Source organism: Strix aluco, chromosome 5 (assembly GCF_031877795.1).
Source record: "Strix aluco isolate bStrAlu1 chromosome 5, bStrAlu1.hap1, whole genome shotgun sequence".
Lineage (NCBI taxonomy): Eukaryota > Metazoa > Chordata > Aves > Strigiformes > Strigidae > Strix > Strix aluco.
Window position 1 is genome coordinate 11,610,035 of NC_133935.1, and position 27,067 is coordinate 11,637,101.

At 37.2% G+C, this 27,067-nt stretch overlaps 1 protein-coding gene across 1 annotated transcript in view; it reads right to left on the reverse strand.

Annotated features, from left to right (window-relative positions):
* Nucleotides 1-26,815, reverse strand: part of MYBPC1 (myosin binding protein C1) — a 54,650-nt gene extending 27,835 nt beyond the window's left edge. Inside the window, exons 1-12 of the mRNA XM_074825823.1 lie at nt 26,793-26,815; nt 25,932-26,008; nt 15,557-15,661; nt 13,998-14,146; nt 13,549-13,666; nt 12,206-12,257; nt 10,579-10,635; nt 6,886-7,052; nt 4,555-4,687; nt 2,782-2,906; nt 1,600-1,705; nt 1,050-1,216 (exon numbers count right to left, since the gene is read on the reverse strand). Of these exons, the coding sequence (XP_074681924.1) occupies nt 1,050-1,216; nt 1,600-1,705; nt 2,782-2,906; nt 4,555-4,687; nt 6,886-7,052; nt 10,579-10,635; nt 12,206-12,257; nt 13,549-13,666; nt 13,998-14,146; nt 15,557-15,661; nt 25,932-26,008; nt 26,793-26,815 (1,279 nt within the window). The remainder of the gene's footprint in view (nt 1-1,049; nt 1,217-1,599; nt 1,706-2,781; nt 2,907-4,554; nt 4,688-6,885; nt 7,053-10,578; nt 10,636-12,205; nt 12,258-13,548; nt 13,667-13,997; nt 14,147-15,556; nt 15,662-25,931; nt 26,009-26,792) is intronic.
* Nucleotides 26,816-27,067: the final 252 nt, after the last annotated feature.

Here is a 27,067-nt window from a genome sequence, read left to right on the forward strand (position 1 = left end):
TGTCAGGCTTCCAGCAAAGGCTGACTGTCCAGTAAGCTTATTTTCATACACTACTTGTTCCCATGGTTGTTAAACTTCCTTAACTCACCCTACAAATATCCACAGACATTACTAGCTTTTGAAAAACTTTAGTCTGAGATCTGGTGCCCCAGTTCACTTCCACTTTCTGGAAGATTAGATGCTGTAGACCAGAGTCCAGTCTGAACACACAGTACCATCTGCATGTAGCAAATATCCCTGACTATAATCTGACATAGCAAACAAAGAGGATGGGAAAAGCAGTGTTTTATAGAAAGCCAGCTGGAAAGTCCTCGGAAGAAGTTGCATGAAAGGAAAGATGATGGAGCTCAGTACCCATGGTGGATAATTTCCAACTTGATAATAGATCAGCATGAATTGATTGTGCTTAGGATGCCAGTTTGTACAAAATAGTCAAAAGCAGTATAAGTATCACGAAATGGTGTATGTTTATTCATAATGTATGATAACTTTAGAGGATGGGCACATACATTTCGTTTAAAAATGCAGGCATTTTAAAGAGATATTGCACAAACAATACTGAGGAAGCTACACGGTCACATGTTTGTACCTATGAGTTCGGGTCATTTGACTGATGACTGTTAAGAGTATGCCTAGTTATAATAGAACTGATTATTTTTTCCAACATACTTTTTTTTTTTTTTTTTTTCCTAATTTTGGCTAAAAAGCCTTGGGTTGGCTTTTCTGTGAAAACCTGAAAGGATTGAAGAAAAGCAGATACTTCCCTTGAAAATTTCACATTATTGACCTATTATATCTTTGGATGGATAGCTTTATTTTCCATCTTAACAGAGCGACAGAAAGTTTTCAAGCAGGACTAGTTCATTGCCTGTTACTGGAAACAACATCTAAAGGAAGGTCACTGTTCTGGAGATACGCAGCGAAGAAATTGGTATGGAAGTTAAGTCTCCCTTTAAACAAACCTCTGGGAAAAGGCAAGCAAATTATTTATTTCTGTGAGCTAGTAAACTGTGACATATGAATTCAAGATCAAGATGGATGATACTTACAATCAACCGAAAGCTTGGCTTCTGACTGGCCTCCCGTTGTCATTACTGAGTAAGTTGCACTATCATTCTTTGCAGCTTCCTCTATGATCAGAGTGTGTTTTTTACCCTCAACCTTGATTCGATACCGAGATTTAGCTTCATTGGTAAGTTCTACACCATTCTTAAACCTAATGGAAAAAAAAAGAATTATTAGTTCTCCAGTAGAAGTCCTGTGCAAATAAGACTCCCATAGACTGAAACTTCCAGAGAAGACTTTATATATGTATATGTATATGTATATGTATATGTATATGTATATGTATATGTATATGTATATGTATATGTATATGTATATGTATATAGGATGAAAGTAAAGGTTAACCAAACTCATCCATTAATGTATGAGGATATTTTTGCTCTTGCTACATTTTTGAATAATGTTTTCTTGAGATTTTATTAACAATTTTCAGGTTTACTGGTATAGAAAAAGCTGTCCATGGTTTTGCCTACAATTAAAATACTCTGGGTTTTATTCTCAAGGAAAACAGGATCTGTTCAAAGTGTGGCTTACCATTTCACATTTGCATCATCCTCAGACACTTCACAGCTCAGTTCTACTCGTTCACCAACATAGGTATTGGTATCCTCCAGGCCTTTGGTCACCAAAATTGGAGGATCTTTGGAAAGAGAAAATTACTTATTTACAATCTGAGAGAGAAAACTAAGTGAAAGAGGTTTTCAAAATCATGCTATAGAAGATGATACTACTTTAAAATTGTAATATCCGTCTCAGTACAGCTTTTTCTGCCTTAAATCAGAAAAGCGATTGCTCGTTAAGATGCTAGTAGGAAATGTACTAAATAAAAAAATAACATTTGTTCAGGTTAATACCTGCCTTGCATCCCATTTTTTTGAGGGTTGGTCCAGGCAGGTCGACATGAGAAGCTGACATTCCCCTCTTGCCTCCCACAGATCCCTCTTATAAAGCTGCGTTTTCACCAGGTCATATAGCCTGTTATGCACAATAAGATGACCTGATGACATAACGTGGTGCCCTTATTGGTTTAACCCATTCCTGCTATCCAAACTCAAATTTAATAGCAAGAGATTGTACAACAGTTATCCCCTATAAATATCCCTGATATTAAAGGGGCAATGGGCTGCATTATTTTAAATAGCTTTCTGAAATATTGATGATTTTTTTCTCTCATTGTAAGTTCTGCTTTTTTGTTTGTTTTGTTGTGCATATGTGATGATGCCATGAATATTGTCAGTAAGACTATCAACACTGTGGGAGCCAAAACGGTGAAGAAATGGACGCCCATTCATAGCTTTTGATAGAGTCTTCCCTTAAATCTGTGCAGATGGAATGAAAATTAACTGCTAGAAAGCCTGATCTGAGGGTAATTGAAACAGATCAGTTGGACCAAGAGTGGTGTTAGGGAAAGCCAATGCTGTGGCAAATGAGTCTTCTAAACAGCTTTTAAACTGTGAAGGAGACCACAGACCCACTAGATCCCAATGCACAGTGTGAAATCAACCATATCCCCATTTCACGGTTTTCACTAAATTATTAAATACAGGATGAGGAAAAAAATGGTCAGGGATCACAGAAATACAGACTGATCCCAAGGGCTGCTAATACAAATAGAAAAAATATGCTGAACCGGATCCTCCCTGTTAATTTCTTTTGCAGAAAAAGAAGCCACACCAGTTTACAGCAGGTGAAATAGGAGCAAGCTGACGTAGTTACCTCTTACAAACAGTTCTGTGGAGCATTTCTCATCACCGGCTGTTACGTAATAGCGAGCATCATCTGTCATTGTACAATTATTGATGAATAAAATTCGCTGGTTACCTTTGTGCTCAAAAATGTATCTGTTTGAATAGGAATGCAGCAAAGATACATTAGCAAAACTGTGGATCCCTTTCATTTTATGTAGAAAGTGATTTAGGGATTATTAGAGGTGAAAATCCTGGGTTTTACATAGAACTGGAAAAATTGTCCTGGGAAGCAATTTCCAAGATTCAACAGAACTGTCATAGACTTTTTAGCAAAAAGAGCTATGGTGTAGAGTGACAATGAGCATCTTCTGGTTTGTTCCAAAATCCCAGGCTTCGGTGATATGAAAAAAAAAAAAAAAAAAAAAAGAGCAGGCTCTGAAGGATGGCAAATAAAATGGAGTCTTAAACTCTAGATGAGTAAAGATGAAAATAACCAGTAACAGGACACCATCCTCATTCCAACACTCTTAACATTTTTGTGAAGTATAATAATAGCTAAAGTTAAGAAGTTAATATTATTGGAGGCCAGATGGCACAAGAGATCAGTAATGGGATATGGGGTTTTGGTAATGGGATATGGAGCCTTTCACCTTTATGTCACCAGTTTAGATCTGCTCCAGGTTTGTAATGACCAAAGCTCATTAGCATCTGACAGCTGCTTCAGCAGCCTAGACGAAATGCACTGGAGCATTCAATACAGTCCTACTGGAGAGGTATCCGTATAGCTGCCTGCAAAACAGTTCTGAACTGCTCATGGCAGATATAGGGGCTGAAGAAAAGGTACCCTCTTTACTATGCATTTTTTTGTCAACTATGAATATTAATCAAGATCCTTCATTGACTTCTGCAGCAACAGAATGAAGGAAATCTGCCCCTTCTCTGTAAGAGGGCTTTTGCTAATTACTATTTTTTCACAGGGCCAAAGGAGAAAGTTGATAGAATTTTGTGCTGCTGTGAAACATTTGAGGAACATGACATTGTTGTGCACTACTGGTTGCACATTGTCATTCCTAGCTGTGTCTGACTGTGGAATGGGATTTTCTGCACCAGGTTGTAAGAACTGGTTGTACCCACGCTAGGGATTGGGCTCAACTTCCAGCCATTGCTTTACCTATACTCAAGTGTCTGCACCTGAGAAGCCACTTCTTCTAGATCAAGCCAGAGAGTAAACCAACATGCAGCTGATACAGATGAAGAAGCAGTCTGGGTACCCTAGACCTGTTGCACATGACTGAAGTCACTTTGAGCTAAGGCGGGTTGTTGACTTCAGTGTGAGTGTTAACTGGGTAGTGGAAGGTGAGTCAAAGCTCGCTCCCCTTTCCTCAGGTGGTTTATGAGCCAGGTGGGTAAGTATGTGATGCCAAACATCTCTCCTCTTAGCACCCAATTACTGTAGAAAGATTCTGACCTCTTTCAGACATAGGACTGAGGACAAGTAGTTTATTTACTCACAGTGTTTCCCAATTTTTAAAAAAACTACCGAGTAGAAAATGGCTCCATGTTTTGTTGAGGATCTTTAATTCTTTTCTCTTGAGGCAAAGGAGCCAATCTGCATTAACATTTAGCATACAGTGGACTTTTCTGGGTCATGAGTAACACAGCATTATTTGCATACTTTTCACATATAATGAAATTCAGAAATAAAATTGGTGTAACCTGAGCAAACAGATCTATGCAACATGCTTGTCAAGGAAGTACCTGTGTACCCATTTTATCGCTTATATATAATAAAACCACTTACTTTGCACTTGGTCGTATTTCTTGGCCATTTTTATACCATTTGAGTTCCACTGTTGGATCTGCTAGCTCCACCATGAACCTTACTTTACCTCCTTTGTCCACCTGATACGCAGGATCAAGACCTTTGGCGAAAGCTGTTGTGGAAGCCAAGTGTGATTATAAAAGAAGATCAGAAAACAAGAATATGAATGCTGAAAAGACACTGCATAGATCTCATACCTCATCAAAGCTATCAGAATACCTGCACTCAATGTTACACATCACTCTATACTCTTAGGCTAGTCCACATGAATCAGTTTATTTTCTAGAAATATTAGAATAAGTGCAAAGCTATGCAGATCTGATTATCCTGACCAAGTTCAAGCTAGTATCTCTTCATTACTTTGCAGTGTGTCTGTTCTGAATCGGACTGGGTAGATGCAGCTTTGACAGCTTGTTGAGAAGTGCTATGCCAGAATAAAATTATATACTGCTGGTGCCATGGAATCATTTACAATTAATCTGTTACAGAGGACTTCTCTATAGCACCACCACACAAGTTAACAGGGAATTTTAAGCTAAAATTTCTACTGAGCTTCCTAGTATCAGAATAAACACATTAGTTTGTCTAAAAGCCAAATTCTTTCTGTAGGTTGCAAGGAGTACACTTGTGATAAATGTTACAGCTCCAAAACATTTGCAAAAATATTTGAAACCAGGCAAAAATTGTCAGTCTGTGAATCCTAATGAGGCTTTTCAAAAACGTTCTTTGAGATGTGCAAATGTAGTTGTTGTTTTGGGCAAGTAAGAACTGGTGCAACTCAAACATTTCAAAATAGTTTGACATCAACATTTAGGTACTGCCATCCACAAAAGTTAGATTCAGGCGAGAAGATATCTGTGGCTCAAAATTAAATAAATAACTGGTGCCTCAAACAAATTGCCCACAGATAAGTAATCAATTTCTGCTAAGGTTTATATCATGTGTATGTCTGCTTGCAGGAGACTGAACATATCAACAAACAGAAGTAGAGTTATTAAATCCGAAAAGGACTTTCTTATGTATCTTGTTGCACTGTAAAAGTTTCCATTTTATAATAAAGATGGTTGGAGGGGAAGAACACCCTACTCTCATCCTGTCACTACTATAGATATTTTCCCCAACATCTAGAGCCCCTCCTGTAGGGAAAACCGTGTCCATGAAAAGATCCTGATATGGCTGGCAGCTTCATCCTACTCAACAGGGAACTGGAGACCGGGACCAGATAGACTGGTCCCAGATGCTGAGAGATGCCCCTTTCCCAGTAAAACACTCACGTGATGCACCTGGGTAGGGAGCATCTCTTCCTGCCAGCCACGCAATTCCTGCCCCAGCTTCCAGCCCTGCTCCAGATGCCTGGGGCATGGTGAGGAGTTTCCCTGGGCTTTGGACCCTTAGAGGTCTCCTCAGGATACAGAAACTGCCCCAGTGGCTCAGCCAAAGCCCATCAATTCCCTTTCTCCCTCCCTCAGCTGTGGCCAGAATCAGCTATACCAGCAAATGAAAAATGTAAATAAAAATTAATGTGTAGTAACATAACACATGTTACGATGTGAGGTAATGGATGAGGAGAGAGGGTATATCAGGGAGCTGGATTACAGCTGTATTTGTGGAAGATTTCACCTACACAAAAGGGACTCCTCCAGGAAACCAGCAGAACATCGGATGTATATATTATATCCAGTTCTGAAACGCTCTCCAGGAACAAGCAAATGCCACAATAGTATAATGGATAGTGTGTTATATGTGCGTATACATATTATGCAACAGATATTTTATATACACATACATATAAACACATACCTTTATTTATGTATATATTATACCACTCATACCATTCAGTAGGGTAGATGGGGAAAGACAGGCCTGAATGTCCTCACCCAGCGCAGGGTGGAGGGTTTTTAGTACAGGTGGGATTTCAGAGGAACGTCAGATTAAGTGCAAAATGAAATTATGAAGAGCGAGCAATATGTTTGGAGTGACACTGTTTTAGAGCAGAAGATATTAATGATAACCCAAGGTCTAATTTCCACACTGTTTGACTGGTAACACCTTTCCACACAACTGGGGGATATTTTTCCAGTTGGAACTACTGTCCAGCTGAGAGGGAGGGACACTTTTGGTAAGCACTGACTGGGATAGGGGGTTTACACTAACCACAGTGGACCAAAGCCACCTTCTGATTAACTCTTTCCAGTAATAAGGCTTGAGTTGTAGTGTGCAAATCCCCTTACATGGAAATGAAACACATTTAGGTTTTTAAGGTGGATGCTCATGTTTACTGAACCTAAGAATATTCTGTCTTATCCATACCTGCACTCTTCTTCACTTCCCTGCGCATGCGCTTCAGACGCTTTAACATGCCTCTCAGGTCAGTGATACCATACTGAAAAGCAATCTTCTCATATTCACTGGGATTCGCATTCTTCAGGAGCTCCCAAACATCTACCTCAGGTTCTTCCTCTTGCGGTTTAATCTCCCTAACAGTAGCAAAATAAAATTATGGGAGAAGAGTTAACGAGGCTTTATCACACCATAAAAAAAGGTGAAGGTGAATCTATCGTGAGGTTAGAAATGTTTTGATCAAAATTTGAAGGCTGCCATCATATTTTGTATTTCACTCAGTATGAGTGGAATAGCTCAGAATGACATTCACACCTTATTTTACACTTCTTCAAGGCAGAATTTGAATATACATTTTCATTTGTCTTTTTCTGATGTAATCAGTTATGAGAGTTTTTATATTGCTTCATTATTTAAAAAAATATACAGTTTGAAAATATAGTACTATAATAGCATATGGGCTAATCCCACTTAAATCAGTTTTATCTGGAGTGGAATCAGTTACAATTTATGATGGCACCGCTGAGATCTGAGTCTGATCCATACATTTCATAATTATATAAAGATGCTTTCAAACCCTGAGTCCCCATAACTGCTACTAGGGTTGGCCAATGAAAGGACATTGAAATACAAGGGAATCTGGGTCTGTTTATAGTTACACCAGTGCTTCTTAGAGTTACTTAAAGTTGGCATATGGATAGGAACTGGGGATTTCCACACCAGCTTGGACTTGCAAGATGAGTCTGTTGGCTTCCATGTTTATCTCAGTCTTAAGAGCAGGAATTGTTTTCAGAGGCCTGTGTGAATAGCATCATCTTTATACAGAAGTTTCAATACCATGTTTACTATCTGCAACTCCAAGCTAAGACAACCAATAAAGGGAAGTATAATTATTTCCACAGTGGCAACCATTAAATGAGAGAACAATGGAAGCATCCTAAACAAAATTATATTTTTTGAGATTGACAGTTTAGCTCAAGAAAGTGAACTGCTAGAACAATACGGGAATTGGAGCAGAAATATAGACATTTTTTCCTGTTAATTCATTAGGATTAGACCAGGATCGTTCTGTTTTGATCTAGTTGGTCTAATGAAATCAGTACTTTTGAGAACAGAGCAAGAAAATAAATATTTGAGGAATAAAAAAAGACTGAGCTTTGGAGCGAGACACTGTTAGAGCTGAGCTCTATCAAGTCCGACAGAGAATTTTCTTTAACATATAGTGAAATAGCACTGGGGGCCCCTAAGAATCTCTGCATGGTTGGATGAGGCACTATAGAATACCACTTTGGTGTTTAATCCATGAGGTTTATTAATTTTCATAATATGCCAGTGTTATTTTAAAAAGGAAAAAAGCTTTGCACTGAGGAGTCTTTGAAATACTTACACTGTTATCTTTGAATTATTGTGAGACAGTCTCAGGTGTTCACATAATTTTATGTTTCGTTGCTTTTACTTTTATCTGTGCTCAAGCTTTCTGGAGGGTGACTATGTACAGCAAACACTGGTGTTTCAGTGAGATTCCTTCTGCACGGCAGCACGTCAAGATCAGCTTGCAAACATGTAAAAGCTGACACGCCCCGTGGGGTGGCATTCTGTTCTCCCAGGGCTGGCTGCTTGCCATGCAATGCCTGTCCGTGCTAAGGAGAAGTACACTCTGTGGGAGTCGAGAGAGTGTACCCCTTTAAATCAGGCAGTAATTGAGAATGAGGATCAGTTAGGGTATCCTGATTTTCAACCAGCTTGAAATAATTAATTCCAAACTCCTTTTTTCTTCTTGGGTAACTGGAGGACAAATTTGGATTCTTAGAGCAAACCAACTTTGTTCTGAGGCCATATTAGTTTCTGCTGTGGGTAGTGGGCAAACTGCTTGGTATTTCCTAAGCAGACTGACCTCTCCACAAAATCGCTTTCAGATCTTTTCCCTGAAAATGTGCATTTTGTTGAAAGATGTCATTTTTAAAAAAAAGGACCTAAATGTTTGAGTGTTTTTGAGGTCTTTTGCCTTTTGGAATTTCGTGCCATTACTGATCCATTGCATTGATGAAGCATAACCAGTCACAGAGTAGCTTACTGACATAAGAACTGGTTTGTCTTCCTGCAAGACCAGCACGAAATTAGAAAATAGGCAGTATATAGATTCTATGCATTTAGGTTTTTTTTAAAAAACATGTTTCAAGTATTATGCACCACAGGTGAAAAGTTCTAGCTCTTTCCTTGGTAATATAACCATACAAAAGAGAAGGAATGCACCTGCAACATTGCCTCTTGAAAAAATTGAAATGAAAACTTCTACTTGTCTTCATAAAAATGTATATTAATATCCACACTGGGGCTTAATTAGCAATCTTATTCAATTAAGCTCAGAAGTATGAGGTTGCATTTCAGTCCCTGAAGCAAGGAGGTGATGAACTGATGTGAACAATATCAAATAATGGTGTTTAAGAACTAAAAGTTTGCTTTGCCCATTAACCACACGATAGGTATACTATGTTTATATGGCTATACAGTATTTATCTTACAAAACATGTGAGTTACTTGTTAGTGAAGTGATAATGACTCTTAAATCACATTTCTCTTTCCACAAAAACACCAAGACCTCTTACATGCAACTCTCATGTTGCTAATAAAACACCCCACAGGCAGTCATGAGAACTGTCATGGTAAGTTGTATTAGTATGATAAAAACTCAAACTGAAGATCCTAATTAGGGATGAGAAGATTAAAAAACCAAAGACCTGGTGGGTTTGAATTGGTTCAGGTAATTCTTTCACTGCCTACTTTTATCTTCAGCCTTTCCTGTTTGCTTTAGTTGCTTAAATACTATTCCCAGCATCGTAGCCCACGAACCCATTGTGAAGTTGTAATGTAATTAATACTGCATATTGGGTTTTCCTCTCTCATAGTAAGTGGTAGATGAGATAAAGGATCTAGTTTCTTTTCCAATTCTCTGTGATCAGTTGCCATTGATTTCCATGGCCTATAGAATTTCTGTGATAAATTTAAAAAAATGATGAATTAGTTATCTTGTCTTAACCTGTTAAAAGACTAAACTGGGTTTAAGATCTGAAATAGCTAGAGGCATAACCATCATAATACCAGATTTCCAAGGCAAACCAGAGCCCAAGTTTTTCTCCATCACAGCATTCAAGCTGAATAAAACACCATTGAACATTTGTGTGCACATATTGAAACAGAAAGGTACAGAGAATTAATACCAATGTCTATGGTTTTTCATATCAGGATGCTTATAAAATCAAATTAAGATGTACCCAAAGAGGTAAATTTAACTCTGCAGTTTTTTACTCTTGCACCAGACTCAATTTTCTGAACTGCTCATCCCTGTGTAGGAAATTGTCCCCCTCTGCCCTCCATGCAAACGCAAAAGAGATAGCAAGTGAATTAAATGTTATTTGCCTTTTTAGGCTGTGGCTCCCTTTTTTCCCAGTGCACTCAAATCTGAGGTTTCTTTTTTGCACGCTTAAAGGCACAGTTAACTGAACATTCGCATATTATACTATGAGAATAATAGTTAGAAACATTGAAAAAAAATGAAAGGTCAGAAAGTTCTTAAGAAGTTATTAATGCTACACCTGACTCTTTCTGTGTGCGAACCTAATGGTTTGCAATCCACACCTGCTCACTGCATCACTTGGTTCTCACCTACGTTTCAGGAGACCACTAAAGTCAAGTTCTCCTGCATCGTCTTGTCCATCACCGCTGTTATTAATAGAAAAAGATCAAATCTTTGTTTAATACAGGAAGACTTAGACAACACACATTGCAAACACTCTACATGTCTCATATAATCAACACTGTCCAGACACACAAATAACGGTATAAAATCAACACAAACTTGTATTCTTTTTCACACAAATTATGTTTCCTTAGGCACTTGTGAAAAATAACACAGAGGTTTGTATTGCTTGTTATTATACTCCGATGACAAATTTTTGTAACTGCATACATAAATTTGCCAAGACTTGTGTTAGATTTCGGTAACACAAATAAATGTGAACTAGTCAACACAATGAGCTTTGTTTTTCATTTCCATAGTGTACGTGTATAAAAACAAAGGGCTTGTGCTGATCTTTTGCTATGAATTTAAAACAAAGATTTGCATTGATGGGTGGTGCTTTTAACAATGCATAGTTGTGTCAAATACTGATTGCGAGGCATTACACTTAAGATTTACCCTTTCCCTAAATGAAGGGAGAAATCAGTTAAAAAAAGAAGAAACAGTACATTGTACATTTTTACAGATAGAATCACAGTCCCTTGAAGGTGCATTTCTTTCTGTAATGTGACCGACCTTAAGCAGTAATACCTTATTATAAACCACATATAGACAAAAGAATTGCCCTTAATATTTGTATAAAGGTCAAAATCTTGCAAAAGTTAAGTCAAACGATGCCAATATTTCATCCCAGATTTTACATGCAAGATATTACTTAGAAAATCAGAAAATATCTAGATATCCTAATCTGCTTGGGCAGAATAGTTATTGCATTTTTTTTAAAATGTGTTCAAGAAAGGAGTGCACCTTGAATGTAATATCTTTTGCATTTACTCATTAAATCAAATTCCTCTAAATAAAAGCAGTTACTTCTGAACCATAGTTTTGCTTTTATGTGTAAATTGACAAACTGCATTAATCTTCTGTTTGTAAAGCATTTTCTTTCTTAATATTTCTCTCCTTGTAAGACAATTTTCTCCATAAAATATAAAGATGACCTCTATACTGGTTTGAATTGCTATTTTATCACAAAGGTAACAAAACTTAAGACACAATGGTTTATCTTACATCCTCTGCAATATATTATTTGTAGTTTTTCCATAATGATGGCCTTATGACACACTTTTTTACTCTAAGATAACATAAAGCTAGATCCAATCTTCTCGCTGTTTTTAATAGGTACAGGATTGGGACCAAGAACTTTCATACTGTAGCTTTCTGGAAACATGCCATAGAATACTTTAGTGAATGAAAATTCAATTTTAAAAACCTCTAAAAAACATATATATTTAATTGCCTTAAATATTCCATCCTCCCTTAAAGCAGTGACACTGTAATTTCACAGTATTTAATATCATATGTACTGTCTATGTGTTGTAACTATTTCGTTCTACCCACTACCATCTACCCTAAACCCCACTTCTTTAATCGTTATCTGCAAAAACATTTTTTTAAAGTACTTGATACAACTGTCTGTCAAAACTGATAAAAGTTCTGTGCACGCTACCAGCATCAGTTACTGAGGGGCTTCATAGGATCACTGTTTGAAGTTACCTTCTTTTGAAAGCAGATCTGATGTCAATGGATGGAGCAGCTTGGGAAGATTCTACGAAATAACAGTAATACAGAAATTACAAACATAATTTGAAAGTAATCTAATTTATGTAATTAGGCATATGAAATTTGTTCAGCTTCCTGCTAAGTGAACACAGTTTGTGCTGCTCCTTTGGCATTAGGTTCTGATAAATGCAAAGCTACTCAGTGCTAAGTTTAATTAACGCATTTCTCTAAACTACTTTCTGCATTTCTGCATAGGAGATCTGGCTCTGTGATGTTTCTCTCAGATCCCCTGCCTGCCTATACACAGGCTCTGGCCTTTTTGTCTTCCCGTTCCCTATGCTTTCTCTCCTACTTGCACCTTGCACTTTCTCAGTATGGTCAGCATCAGAGGAAAGAGACAGTCTTCTCTACAGCTACAGACTCATGTTGATTCTCGGTGCCAGGATGAACCCCCCTTGTGTGTACAACCTATTTGTGCCAGCCAAAGCCAGATTGAATGGTTCTGATCCACAACCAGTGAATGGGTGCAGCCAGGCTAGCCCCCGCCCCACCGACCTCTGAATACACACCTCTGACCCTTCAGCTGTCAGTCAGCCGTCAAATGTCCCCTTAACCGTGGCTGGCTTCCCCTGACTGGTGAACAAACAGTCCAGTCTAGGCCATTCAGTAGGTGTACTTTATGAGGGTGAACAACTATTTTGTCCACTGGCTGCTGGCCCTGGCATTTCGGAAGAATCCATCTTTCTCAGTCTGATTGTGCGGGAATATGTGCACTGTTGTGCTGGCAGAACCGCTCTTGGAGGAAAAGATAAACCTTGTCGGTTAACATTTGCCAGAGTAAGGCCTTTTCTAACACAAAAATAGACAAAGGCACGACTCTCCAGTGCTCTCCACATTGTGCTATTCTTTATTCTGATGAAGAGTGAAAGAAATAGCTTTCTGGAGTATGATCATACCATGCCTGATCAGAGTGCAAAGCACTGTCGAGCCATGACCATTCCAAGTCCCTCTGCTCAGGTGCTGTTAGATGAAGCCTCACACTCTGAATAGCCCTAAGCTTAGCTCTTTGTCTTGTGTGCCAGAGCCTGGTTTGAATTCAATACTAGTTTCATCTGCCAGCTTTTCTAATTTTTGGATGAATGTGTTACATGCTATCTACCCCAATGTTCATTTAAACAATAAATTACAGCCACTTAAGAAAATTCTCTGAGCTCTCTGCTAAAAATGTTCACTTTAAGCATTATTTCATTTAAAGATTCTGAACAAAATTAGGTGGCATTTCAGGTTAAGAAAAAAGAAATCTTTATAAAGCTTTACAGACACAAGTGGCATCTTACCAGTGACTTCAAGGTCAAAAGAGCAACTATCAAACTTGTCCTTATAAGATACTTCACAGCGATAGTTCCCTGCATAGTTTTCCTTAGCTTGAATGATATGCATCTCAAATGTGTGAATCTAAAAATCAAATACAGTTGTTCATTAATGTGGGGGATACATTTGCACAAAGCAGAAGTTAAAAGATTAATCTTTTAGACCTAAACCAGGAGTAAGGAATAACTTTAATAAAGGGCTCTGGAAGGAACTTTGATTTCCCCACCACTACTTGTCCTGCACTGGGAGAGCAGAAAAGTCTGCTTCTGCACAGAGTCAGAGATCAGCAGTGAAATCTGCATGGGGAAGGCAGTGTTCGAGTCCACTGCTCTTGAATTTCTACCTGTTGTCTTAAACTGTGCTTTAAGTTCTCTTTGGAGCTTTGCCCCTGTAAGAAGGAAAAGCAAAGACACACCTTAGTGTGACGCTCAAAGGACTCTTTCAGCTGCAGGTGCTTCCCCGCTTTACTGGCCAGGTCCATCCATTTTCCTTTAAACCACTTAACATTTGGCTTTCGGAGGAGATCTTTGGCTTCTACTTTGGCTATAAATGTAATATTCCCACCTTTTAAAAAGAGAAAAGAATAATGCAGTCATTGAGGAACATGTGGTTTGTCAGTCTGTACAAGTTTCTTTTACTACTGCTCCTTCCAGTCTCCATGTGCTGGCTCTACCACAACAGTAAGAATGAGATGGAGTCACACAGGCTATGAAAGTACTGCAGTGTTACAGAGATTAATTATTTTGGGTCTGGAAGCCTTCTGCCCATGTCAATGGGGAGCTTGAGACACTGAGCAGCAGGATAAATTAGTTAAGGCAAAACTCCATGTTGTCATGTGCAAATTGTTCCCAATATTTGAATTTCCTTGCTTAAAACAAGCACAGGTGTTCCTAGGTTACCAGGCAGTTGTAACATGAATAAAGTCCAGTCTAGACAAGAAAGCCCAGAGCTCTTGGTGCATTTCTATTATTAATTTTTTAAGCTGAGGAGGGGGAAAGGGTCTTCTCTAAATAATAATTTGGGAATAGTAAAAGTTAGCTCGATTCTCAAAACACCACTGCCCAACCCCTTCTGAGTTTCCATCCTAACATTCATGGGCTCCAGTGGAGAATACATGTAAGTCCTTATATTTATTTTCCTAATAAATCCTCCCCAAATGGTCTTTTTCTACTCAGAAACCAAGAAAAATAATAGGCATGCAGAAAAAGAAAAATCTGACCACATCTTAGTGTATCAAAGTACACAACAGACATATTAAGTAGCCTGTACTGAACTTCTCACCATTGCTGCTACACTGCTTAGGGTGTAGCTACCTTACCATGATAGTATGGCTTAGCAGCGCTGTTTGGAAGTGAACCTCCTGACTGTCCCCATTTATTGTGCTCTGGTTCACAGCACAGGAAGTCCTCACAGTGCTTGAACTGGATACCTCTCAGGTGAAATTAAAACCAAAGATGTGCTCTGAGAGTTTACTACCTGTGCTCCAGCTGCTAATAGGTATTTAGACCACTGGACTAAGCCAGAGCTAACCACAGAACGGTTACAGTGGGGGTGACCCTACCAACTTCCCTACAGAGCTGCTCCTATTAGTCTACTTGTTAATTTACACACAGCTGTAGGGTACAGCCATCAAATTCTAAGCTACGCTGCAGGACTTTGGGTAGATCTTCCTAACATATCAGTAACAGTACAGCCAACAGCATCACAGTAACCATCTTCTGCAGAAACTATACCTCTTACCCATTCTGCTCAGTAAACTATTAGATTTTAAGCTTGTCTTAAATTGAACAATTGGGTTTTGCTTCTCTTTGTACAGTCCTTTCTGCCTTTGAATAGTGGACCTCAGCTCCAACTAAAATCAGTGGAAATACTTGCAGCTGAGGGCAGAAGCTGAGTGTCACAGGAACTGCACATACCTTTTCTGGCTTTGCCTCAGCCTCTGTGCCTCTTTTGATTTTGTTTCTAAGCACTTACCAACGCTCACTGAACCGCTCTGAGGTTTTTCAACGAATAAAGTGGATCTTTGGGAGTCATCGCGTTTTTCTGTCTCTTCTGGAGTTCCTTCTCCAATAGACCATACTGAGATGCAGAGAGAGAGGGAAATGTCAATCATCTGAGTGTGTTTTTATTCCCTCTAAAATACACTTACCTGAACTTACTAAACTCTCTAACCCTATTACCTCTCTTCAGATGTCTTGAAAGATATGTAAGTTTTTGTTCATACTGACATCCATTGCTTGGCTGTCACACTGTGTACAGTTCCTGCAAGAGTGCTACCTCTGTGGTGACAGAAAATGAATCTATCAGGGAGGAAGAGAGGGGAACCTGATCAGCCAAGATGGGTACTGTGCAACTCGAATGGCACCAGCATTCAACCATGAGTGCTTTATGGAGGCAATGCACAAAGGGCAGCTCTTTGTTTTTCAGAAGAGATGGAGGTTCTGAAAACACAAACAGCTATAAGCACAAACAAAACACATATGATATATAGTTTCGGTGGGTCTCTCTCAAGCCCAAACTCAGTACAAGTTAGTTTTTCCTCTTTGTCCACAAAATAGGGCAGGGATGAAACTTACTTTTGAACTTTGTACTCTTCTACCATGATAGAAGCAGAGAGTTTGGGGATCAGTCAATACCATGTCCTGCCATGTGCACTGGCTGATATTTTACAGAAAAACAATTTGTTAGATGTAAATGATTATGTCATATGTTCAGACACAGCACCTTCTCTTCCAGAAACTGGGATTTTGGAACTGAAAAGGAACAACAATACTGAGAGAAGCAGCAAGTGAGCAGAAGCAGCAAGTGTCTCCCCAGGGTAGAGAACTGTACCAGCACAGCTGTGCATTTCTGATCTTTCTGCTCATCTGAACAGCCCTGGCTTTGTGCTATGCAGTTACATCTCAGGTAAATATATGCAAAACCATGGTCAAAGCTGATTCCTAACAGAAAAGGCAGGGAGAGCAAGGCAGTAAACGTCTGTCTGTCACCAGCTCCCTTTCTGCAAAGGCAAAGCATGCATCTCATATTTCATGTGAGAACTTGCAGAGTCCAAATGCCATCTCCTTTTTTTGAGTAGTTATCATCAGTGCGTAGGGGAAACTGAGTAAAGTCAATGCTGCCATGGTAGTCCTGAAGAGCAGAGTAAATGTGAAAATGTACATCTCTAATTAACAAAGCCATCTGCCTCTTTCAAATCAGAGCTGCATCTCCCTTGTTCCCCTTAAACTTCTAGTTGTTTCAGAAGTGAAAGCAGCTTTTTATAGTTTGTCCAATGCTCTTTTGGTTTTGGTTTCATAACTAGCGTAAATGAGGAACCAGTCACACAACACTTCTCACTTAGTCAAATTTTGAAATTAAAAGTTCCTTTCCCTGCTCAGTATTTTCTGTAGAAACTAATATGCCAGAACTCAGAATTGTCTTTCTACTGTGTAGAGATTACTGCTGCAGGAAACTTTTTAACTCATGAAAACTTCTATTGCTCACAAATGCAATATGACTCATGACAACCATAGGAAAATGCAACCAAACTGTTTTTATTATCCTAAAATCTATTACAAATTTTAAAAAAAACATAGAAATACTATGTAGTTTTGCTATAAAATCTTTGCTTTTCAGTCTTTCAGTGAATTACGTATGATGTGCCTAACTCCTCTGTGTGTGTCTGCTTGTACAATATTTCATACAGGTAAAGACATTAATGTATATCCACACATGTATGAACACATATATGAAAACATATACACAGACACACATGAACACAAATATATATAGATACTCATCTATATATACTCTCTATGTAATCTAGATGTTTAGATTATGGCAGTATAACATGCTAGTATGTGGAAACAACATAAGAACAGGTGATAGTTACTGGTGTGAACAGAATGATGTGACAATGCTCGGTACAGAACCTGGTCATGTGCAGTAACAAACCTAATATGCCACAGGGTGAAATGGAAAAAGGATATTAATAAATGGAGAAGCTTACATAGAGTCATTAATTTGGTACCACATAAAATAACACCTAAATATTATCATCACCTTTAGATATTAACATTTTCCTATTTATGAAACAAACAGAACAGAACGTGGGTTTGACGTTGGCTCAGGGGGCTGGCATAGGCGGCTATGCCAGGTCAATAACCATGGTTGAAGTACCTGCTGCTCATTTTGTTCCAGAGGCTGCAAATCCTGAAACCACAAAAGTGGGTGTGGTATGCGTTACCTGCCAGGGTAGGAAGAAAGAGGTTATGACTTTGCTAAGTTTTCCCCACTGTCCTTTGAGCTGTGAGAAGAAGCCATTCTCCTACAATCTCCTGGGGCCTGTGTGTGGGATTCAGGTAAGCCACTGTCACCCTGTGGGCTGAGGAGGAAGGGAATAGCTGCATATCTATCTATATAGAAATAGATATAGATAGATAGGTATGTATGTATGTGTAAAATACCGATGCATGTCCTGTCTTGTGCAGCAGAACCTTCTCTCATTCCTGGTTTACCTGCTAGAAACCTCTTTGCTGTGGTACTTAGAAGCATTTCAACAGCTACAGCTTGATATTGTATGAACAATGAAATAAAAATTAAATGTTATCTAAGAAATAAAGTAATAATAATTGTATTATGTAAATTTTGGAGTGTTCCATCATGTCGTTCAGGAGGTCTCACCTGAATCTTTTCTTTCCGATGGCTTAGATATCCCATCTGAAAGGGAAGAGCAATTTAGATGACACCAGCTCAGAGATCACAGTTTAACTGACCTCAGATCATTGGGATTTTAAGAACATTGATTCTTCATGCAAGAAGATTAGACTAGATATTTAGGACCATACCTATGAGGAACTATCAGAATACCAGAAAAAGGAAGTGAATGGCTGAGAAAAAAAATCAGAAATCTTTCCTCTTTTTTCTAGAAAATCTAAATTAGTTTAGTTTAATTCCCATTCAAGGCTTTCTTTTTAGTAGTTCGTATTTAGAGAGGTTCTGTGAAGCCGATGTTTTCTTCATGATTTGTGTAGTTCCAGATAACAGATGAATTTATGTTGTTCAATATTTATCTGAGGGAACAGTACTTTGAGTTATTTCAGTAGTCTAGTTATTCATCTAGGCTGTGCAAAATAATGATAAATAGTTAAAATTAATTTTTAGGGTTCTGTGATTTACAATGTTATTTATATATTTATCTTTTACCAATAGGGTCCTCTAGTACTGTAAATCAATGTACTGCTGCTGACTTTGCAGATAGCATTCAGCCCAAAGTTAATAATGCAAATTATTTTGGGACAAATCAGAAAAATGTGATCATTTAGGGCAGTGAGGATAATTAAGAACATGTTTTTCATTTGACGCACTGCAAAGCATTTTCTAGTGTTCAAAATCTCTGTTTCATTCACAGTTTATTTTTAAAAAACATATTAAGCAAGCAATGGAGAAATTTTGCCCATATCACATCTATCATGACGGACCCCTGTGCTGTTGCATTTCTCTTACTGCCAACAACCAAGGGCATTTTATCTGCCAGCTTTGGCAGCAATGACGTGGAGCAGTACATTCAAACTACTTTGTAGGTCATATGGCATAAGGTGAGGTTATAGTTATGTGGATAAACCTGTTTTAAAGTCATAAGGCATCTGTTTTATTTGTAATTCTGGAATTTGCTCTCAGGACTAACCTTAAAAATGCACTCCATTTTTGCTGAAAGGAAAAGATAAGGAGAGTTCCTTTCAGAGCTGCTAACTGATATTTTGCTTTCCAATGGCAGAAGTTCTGCCAAAGACCTCAAGACATTGGAAAGCAATGTATCTGGTATGAAGGTCTTGTACTTCTGAGCAGAGATTAATTTAATGTAGGGGACTTCAAAAAGCTTTTTTCTCTAATTAGCATGTTTTGAGCTCAGTTCAATGGTTTGGAGTCTTTCTTCATTAATAGTCAAGAGAAAAATACATACATACATACACACACAAAGCACTATCACAGTCCTAACCTGCTGGTGGAGTACTAACTGAAGTGTCATCTTCATCTGTGAAAAGAAATACAAATAAAAAGGTACATATAGAAACTGAAAGCACAGACGATCATCTGCTTTAAAACAACTATGTGAAAGTGTAAAACCTGCAAAAGAAAGGGAAAGAAATTGTAATAGTCAGGAGCATTCACAATGGAAGCTTCAAGCTGATGAAGAAAGCTTTGTGTAATTCAGTAGCTGAAATGGTAAACCTTAATCTTTCAAGCAAGTAAAAGAAAAATGAGATGTGGACTGTGATCTATTATTAAATCATGAGTTTATATGAAAGCTGCTGAGTGGTTCTGTTTGTTAGAGATGTAATCCACAGTAAATACAAAAAAGCCACAATGAAATCAAGGTCAATCACATATCTAACCTGAGAAAGATGCCATTTCTCTGATGTCCATGTCTGCAATTAAAATGTGCACCATATACGCATTCAGCATCATTGAATCAATATAGGCAACAGCTAAAAAGTCCCCTGTATTTATACTTTGTAATTTCTGTATTAAAATATTAATTTAAAATGCAAGGAATAAACAACTAGGTTTTTTTCCCATATTATAAGAGAATATTTTAAAATAAGGATAGAACTATTATCATCACACTGCATTTTTCTTTTAATCACACTAAAAGCTGACTATCATCAGGTATTAAATCACTACAAGCAATTGTTATCCAGGTATTTTAAAATGTTTAATCTCATAGAGTACATTGATGTAAATATTTATATAAATCAAAAGCCTAAAAAACCATGAAACTGGCATTAAACCTGAAATACTGTAGTCATGATTATTAGAAAAACAGAATAAGGTAAAGACTATCTTTACAAGACTCCTACATCTCTGAATTTTAGATGTTGACTAGAAACCTCAGACATATCAGTTTCTGATAAAAATATGCAAAAAATCTTAGTGTCTTAAAAGCTTAATGATAAAAAAAAGTTAAAATTACCAATGTAGCATTTGAAAGGCTAGAATAAAATAGATATATTTAGGATTTAATACATATATAATGTAAAGATAGCATGTCTTTTATACTTTATCAGAAAACCATGTGGAGAACATTTCAAAGCAGAAGAAAAGACAGTGGAATAAGAAAAATTTTAATTCTGAAGTTATCCTTTGATTTTGACCTTAAAGTTATAACTTGCCTATATTTTCTCAAGGACAAATGTAAGAACTATGACAAAAGCACATATAAAATATAGTTGCATTTTTGTAAATACTGGTCATATTAATTTTTTATGCTTTCTTAACCACTGAAGGCTAATTGAAAGTCTGTTAGTAGAATTTAAATAATTAGCCATAACATTTTACTCATTCCTTTTTAAATGATTCATCAAACTTCTTTTTAAAAATCCCTTGGGAGGAGGATGTCAGTTGTAAAAGGTAGGCCTACACATGAAGGATTAATGTGTTATCTTACAAAAATGATTTATTCATAGCAAAAAATAAAATTCATTTAGTGGAAGAGTTCTCACCACCTGCATCATCCAATGGCATAAGCAGATGTTGAAGATGTTGATTTCCAGTGAAACCGTAGTAATGATGAAGTCACGTCAGATGTTTTAACTTATTGTGCTAACAACTACATGAATGCAAGGCTAAGTAATACCACTGCAAATCTTTCTCCATATTTCATGGAAGTATAAAGTGTACTTTCAGCTCTTTTTGTCAATAATGTCACCATTGTGGTTGATGATGGCTTGAAGAGGTACAGAATATGCTCTCTGGTCAGAAAAAAATAATTAAGATCAATCAGCACAAAACATCTGATGTGATGCACCCTACATGATGATGTATGATAATCACATTATTAAAGGACGACTCTATTTGACTTCTATTTTCTTTAAACATTTGAAAAACTAAACCAACAAAAAGGTGTTATTAGTTTTTGCAGAGAGATTGCTGAAGCTTCTCCAGGGTAATCTATCATTTTTCAAACAAAATGTTAACATCAAACACAAACAAATCAAAACAAGCAAACATTTCAGAAGTATCAAAATGAAAGCACAATTGAATGTGCTGTAAATTGAAAGAGCATGAAAACAATACATGCCAGTGGAATTGTTCTGACAAATGGGTAATTATCAATCCATCATTCCTTATATTTCAGGCTTCTAGGACGAAATGAACTGACTATTGAATAAAGATGAAAAATGGTTCAACAGCTGCTTTCTGTGATGAATGATTGTTTATATTAGCAGTAAATTCTATTTAAAGATAACAAAAATCAAAAAAATACCAGACTGGGTGGTAGAACTATGATCATTAGTTCACTATCATTATCTTCTGCAAGTAAACCTTTAGTGGAATGTATTTAGCAATCTTTTGCATGAATAAGAGCTGGGTATGAAGAAGGCAGCTGGTCGATAGGATGTATTACTCTGTAGAGATTTTTGTTCTTTGGCTTCTATTCATCTATGGCACATTTTCATTAACAAATAGGGTATTTATGTTTATTTCCTTGTATCTAAATGATCACATTAACTGAGGAGCAGGCCTCTTGGCGCTCCATCAGGAGTAGAGTCTTGTGGGGGGAAAGAACACTCCATATCTCAGAAGCTAATGTAAAATTTTTTTATACTCACAGCTAGTGTAATCTCAATATTAAAATTTCTGACAGCTGAGACAGCAAGAGTGTAGAAAAATCTGTCAAAATACAAGTAATAACTACTGATTTATATATGAACTGCTGATTTAAAGAGTTTTAGACCTTCTGCTTTCCCTTGATTTGAAATCTACCACACAAAAGTGGGAGCTGCTATTCTTTGCCATGTCACATTGTTGATAAACTCAATGTTTTGAAGAAGTGGAAAAATCATATCAATCTATTCTTTTATTTTTCTATTTTTTTACTGTTTAAAAGAAGACTTGAAAGACATGCGTCAATGTCAAAAGCCTGGTGCTACAGAACTGAACAGGGGAATTTTGGAATTGACTCCACTGGAGCAGCATCTCTAACCTGATTTAATCAGCTAACAGAGCTGGTAAACTGATTAATCTCTCTTTGTTGTTCCCTGCTCTCACTCACTGATGACCATGGGAGCTGGCAGGTGATACAGGCAGAGCAGTGAACGGGGAAGAGACACTGTTTTGCAGCTGCAGGTGACTGTGCTACTGCACCCTGGAACAAGTGTTCAGGGCTAAGGCAGGAGGTAGATAAACACCACAAAGAGTGAATGAACCATTGTCTTCATGGTACATAAACAAACACAGAGTAACTCAAGCAATTGGCTGAATCATCTTGGTTTATGCTGAAATTACTGAGCATAGTTTAACCCTTCTGAGACTGGGAATTTAAAATTTAGTTGCCTTCAATTGCCCATCTGATTTTCAAAGAGTATTCAAGCAGTCCCATAGAGGGGACTTGGCACTTTGGAAATGGTAAATGAAGTACATACATACAGAAAGTGAAGTTTTAGTAGAGAGGTGAATGGATAAGTGAAACCTGGAAAAATACAAGGATGAAATGTGAACATTTTAGTAGATGGTTGGATGGAACCTAGAGAAAAAGGTATCAGTAAAACATGCAGAAATTTTAGTAGCTCTCTGAATGGCTAGGTGTGACCTAAAAAAGGAATGAGCAAATTTATATTAAAATTCAGCTATTATTCCAGCAAGTGGGAACACAATTATAACAATATCCAATCTGTAAGATAATGCTAAAATTAAAAGCAAAGGCAGAAGAATTTAAATTGAATGAGTATGGGATAACATAGTAAATTTGGTGGGATTTCTGCTGAATCACTTTTTTCTCTGCAAATAAAATGGATGATCATATATATCCTAAATTTTTACAACATTATTTCAGATGTTTTTGAAACTAGAAATCCTATAAAAGATTTTTCTATGCAAGAGCTACTGATTTACAGCAAAATAACCACAAAATAGCAGACTTTATCACACTGTCTGCCATTACTTAACTTTACAGTGAACATAAAGGAACATAAATATGTAATTTCACACAGACAATAACTACTAAAAAGAAATAGAACAGTAAAACAGACACACAGATAGGTATACTCTGTCTTCCTAAATTCTGCTGTTAACTTTGTCTTAGAAATGAGGTGAAAATTATGGACTACACAGTTTTCGTGGACTATCGCGCTTTCCTTCCTAGATGCCAGGCTCCAGCACAGCCTGACTGTGCTGCAGAGAGGGATTTTCCCAGGTTACTATGGTGTGCTGCTTCCTATAAGTTATCAGCAAATAGGTCACAACTGCTAACACACGGGTATTGCAGAATTGCTGTGAAATTAGATATGAAATCTTTCCCATCTCATTCCCATTCAGGGAAGTACCCAACTCCCATTGAGGGAAGTACCCAAATATGTTACTTCTCAAGCTACAGAAACAGTTTTATAAATAACTTATACAAAAGCTAACCTCTAGCTGGTTCTGTCGTCATTTTCTTGTTGAACTGCTCAATTTCTAATCTAAATGACTTTGGACATATTGGAAAAATGGAACCTTTTCCTGTTTTGTGAGTTATGCTCACCATTATAAAGATTTTCCTCTGGCAGAATGACTCTAAGAAAATATACTTTCCCTTACTTGGTGATACTCTGTAACAAAACAGGAGCTGATAGGCACTCTACCTAATTAAAAAAAAAATGCTACTGAGTGTCTGGCGATGACATCTACATTGCTTTGCAGAGGTGACAGTTTCACCCGAGCATGGCAGAAGGTCATTCTTCCTACATACTGGTATTCAGACTTTCACTAGAATTCTTCCTGAGGTGGCTGCTGCCACCATGGACTGAAACAGGAAACACTTCCTATATTAGGATCTCAAATATTTTTTTGGTAGTAAAATCCTCCTAGACAGTGTAAGCACCAAGAAAGCATTTTTCCCCTTAGAAAATAACTGTGTTCTTCACTAAATTCAAAACAGAAACATAATAATGTATAAAAAGATAATAAAAGTATTTGATAAGATACCTACCATGTTTTCTTTTTTATTCAGTAAAATGTAGATATGTAAGCAGTGGGGAAAATATCATTCATGTTCAGATTGGGAGCAAACACTTCTCTCATATCAAAGTTAAAGCAAGCAGAACTAACTGCTGGAATAGCTTGAGGCAAGGCCTTAATCTTTTTTTCCTGTCATTAGGCATGCAAATTATTCTTGAACTGTGTTTCCATTACCAAGATGACAGATTTGGTTACTTACACGAAATGTTGTGTGTCAAAATAATTGCTCAATGCAAAGATAGCTGGCAAAATAACATGCACTGAATCCTGGTTCAGCATTTTTATTTTCAAAAGGCTACTTGAATCACACACTCTCAGTGTTTATATTTTGACTTTGCTGAGAAAAATAGCCATGCACACCTTTGCCAAATAAATCTTCAAGTATCAAATATGCATCCAGTCTGTCTAAAAGGCAAGATTTTGTCTGGAAGAGACCAAAAGCCAGAATATATTTTCAAGCAAGCCATTTCTTGATTTGCCATGAAAAAGCATAACCGTGCCAAATGAAAAGCAAGCATTGCATCAGTTGTAAGTATATTTTGGTCTGGTTTAGCCTTTTATCAGAATGAAGAAAAAAAAAGATTATTGCTTTCAAAATAAACTGATGAGCTGTTTGAATTCTACTTTGGCAGGGAGTACAAAAAGGAGCGGAATTTGGCCCAGTTCCCTCAAAATATATCTTCATAACTGGAAGATTGCCAACAGAGCTGGAGTCTAATCTCAGCAGCACAAAAATATAAATTAAAAATGGAGCTGATTTTTACATGCATTGCTAGTGGAATAGTCATGTGTTTGTTCACAGACAATCCTCAAAGAGATTTTTTAGAACTTGTAATGAGCTCAATGCTGGACTCCCAGTGAGGACAGAAAGATGAGTGTATGATTTCTTTTTCAGATGAAAAAATGTATTGGACTTTGCTGAAAGGTAAAATATGCAATATCAAGTTTCTGTGGTAGAATAGAAACAGCTTAGATGACAGTAGGAGATTGTCCGCTTTATCTAAAAGCTACCAATGTGCATAGTATCTGAGTTTTAGCAAGCTTGCTCAGTGTCAACATCCAGGCTCACATAAACATGGCTTTCTGCTCATGCAAATCACTTGAAATTTGATCCATTAATTAAACGTTCTGTATAAATACTGTTGCTAAAGTGTCAGTTGTGTTTGCAGAATTTTTGAAGATACTGATAAGTATCATATTTTCCTTGTGCTGGATAAGTCATGCAGAAAAAGGATCCAGGAAGCTTCACATCACACTTTTGAAATTTGGCACCAAAATTCTGAATTAAAGTTCAAGCAATCCAGCATCAGAACAGCATTTAGGAATGTTCTCTTTACTGCCCGTTTTAAAAATATGATTTCAGACTCACCTTTACCCTTTCCAGTTCCACCCTCCTGTGGTGTTTTTTGTTCTGTGTAGGAAGTACAAGTATATTTTTGAGAGGATCTTAAAGTAAAAAGAAAAACTTACACAGCATTAAAAAATACAGCAATATTTTAGGTTCTGCTAGTATTGAAAAAACAAAATTAAAGAATTACTGATATACATGTATATGTAATATACAGTTGTAATCCCACAAAGCATTTTACAACTCTGTGTGTATCAATGCATTTTCTATGTTTTGAATGTCGTATAAGATTGAAGTTCCTGTACTCTGTGGAAGAAAAATACCAGGTTTTTTTCAGAAGTAGCAATTGTTAGTCTCTTGTTAGTCTCTTGAAGCTCTTAGGCTTCAAAAGCCATTGAAATGAGTTACATATTGTTAATTTGAATGGAATTGGATCAGACATCAGATACTGCCAAATATTAATGGTACCCAGAGCTCCATCACCCTAATTGGTTTATCCTTAAGACAAAGTACACCACAGAGAGAGTGTATTGAGGGTGTTCTTAATTCTTTATCATCATCCTTCCTAAGCTATTTGGTTTTAGTTTTCTTGATCAGAAGAGTTGCCAGCTTGTCCTCTACTTCAAGCAGGTGAATGTAAATTATCTTTGACCTCATATGTATGAAAAAGCTGGGACTGTATTTTCAACAAAATAAAAACGTCTGTGCTTTCTCTCTTTCAAGATTTGACAGGATTCCTATTCTCTTTGGTTTCCTATCTCATTCAATTTGCATACAAGGCCATTTAGAGACTTGTCAAATCATATGAATTGTGCTGTCTTCAAGGTCTCAACACTCAATATTCTATTGCCTGTGAACAATGACTTTCTATGGCAAACTTACCTGTCAACTGCCTGATATACCATGTGCTTGGATGAAGGTCAATGGTTTAACATTGTCAAGGTGGAGGTAAGATAACTTTTATGCCATGGAGGAAACATCTACAAGAGGCTGCTGATATTATGATTATCCTGATTTTTTGTTCACATGTGCATAGCCATGGTAACTATGAAAATAAAACTTGAAATTTGGAAGACAAGTCCATATTCTGGAAGCGTGATAGACTGTCATATGCTTCTGTTTGGATTCCCTAAATTTCTAAGCTCCAGTTGTCAGGT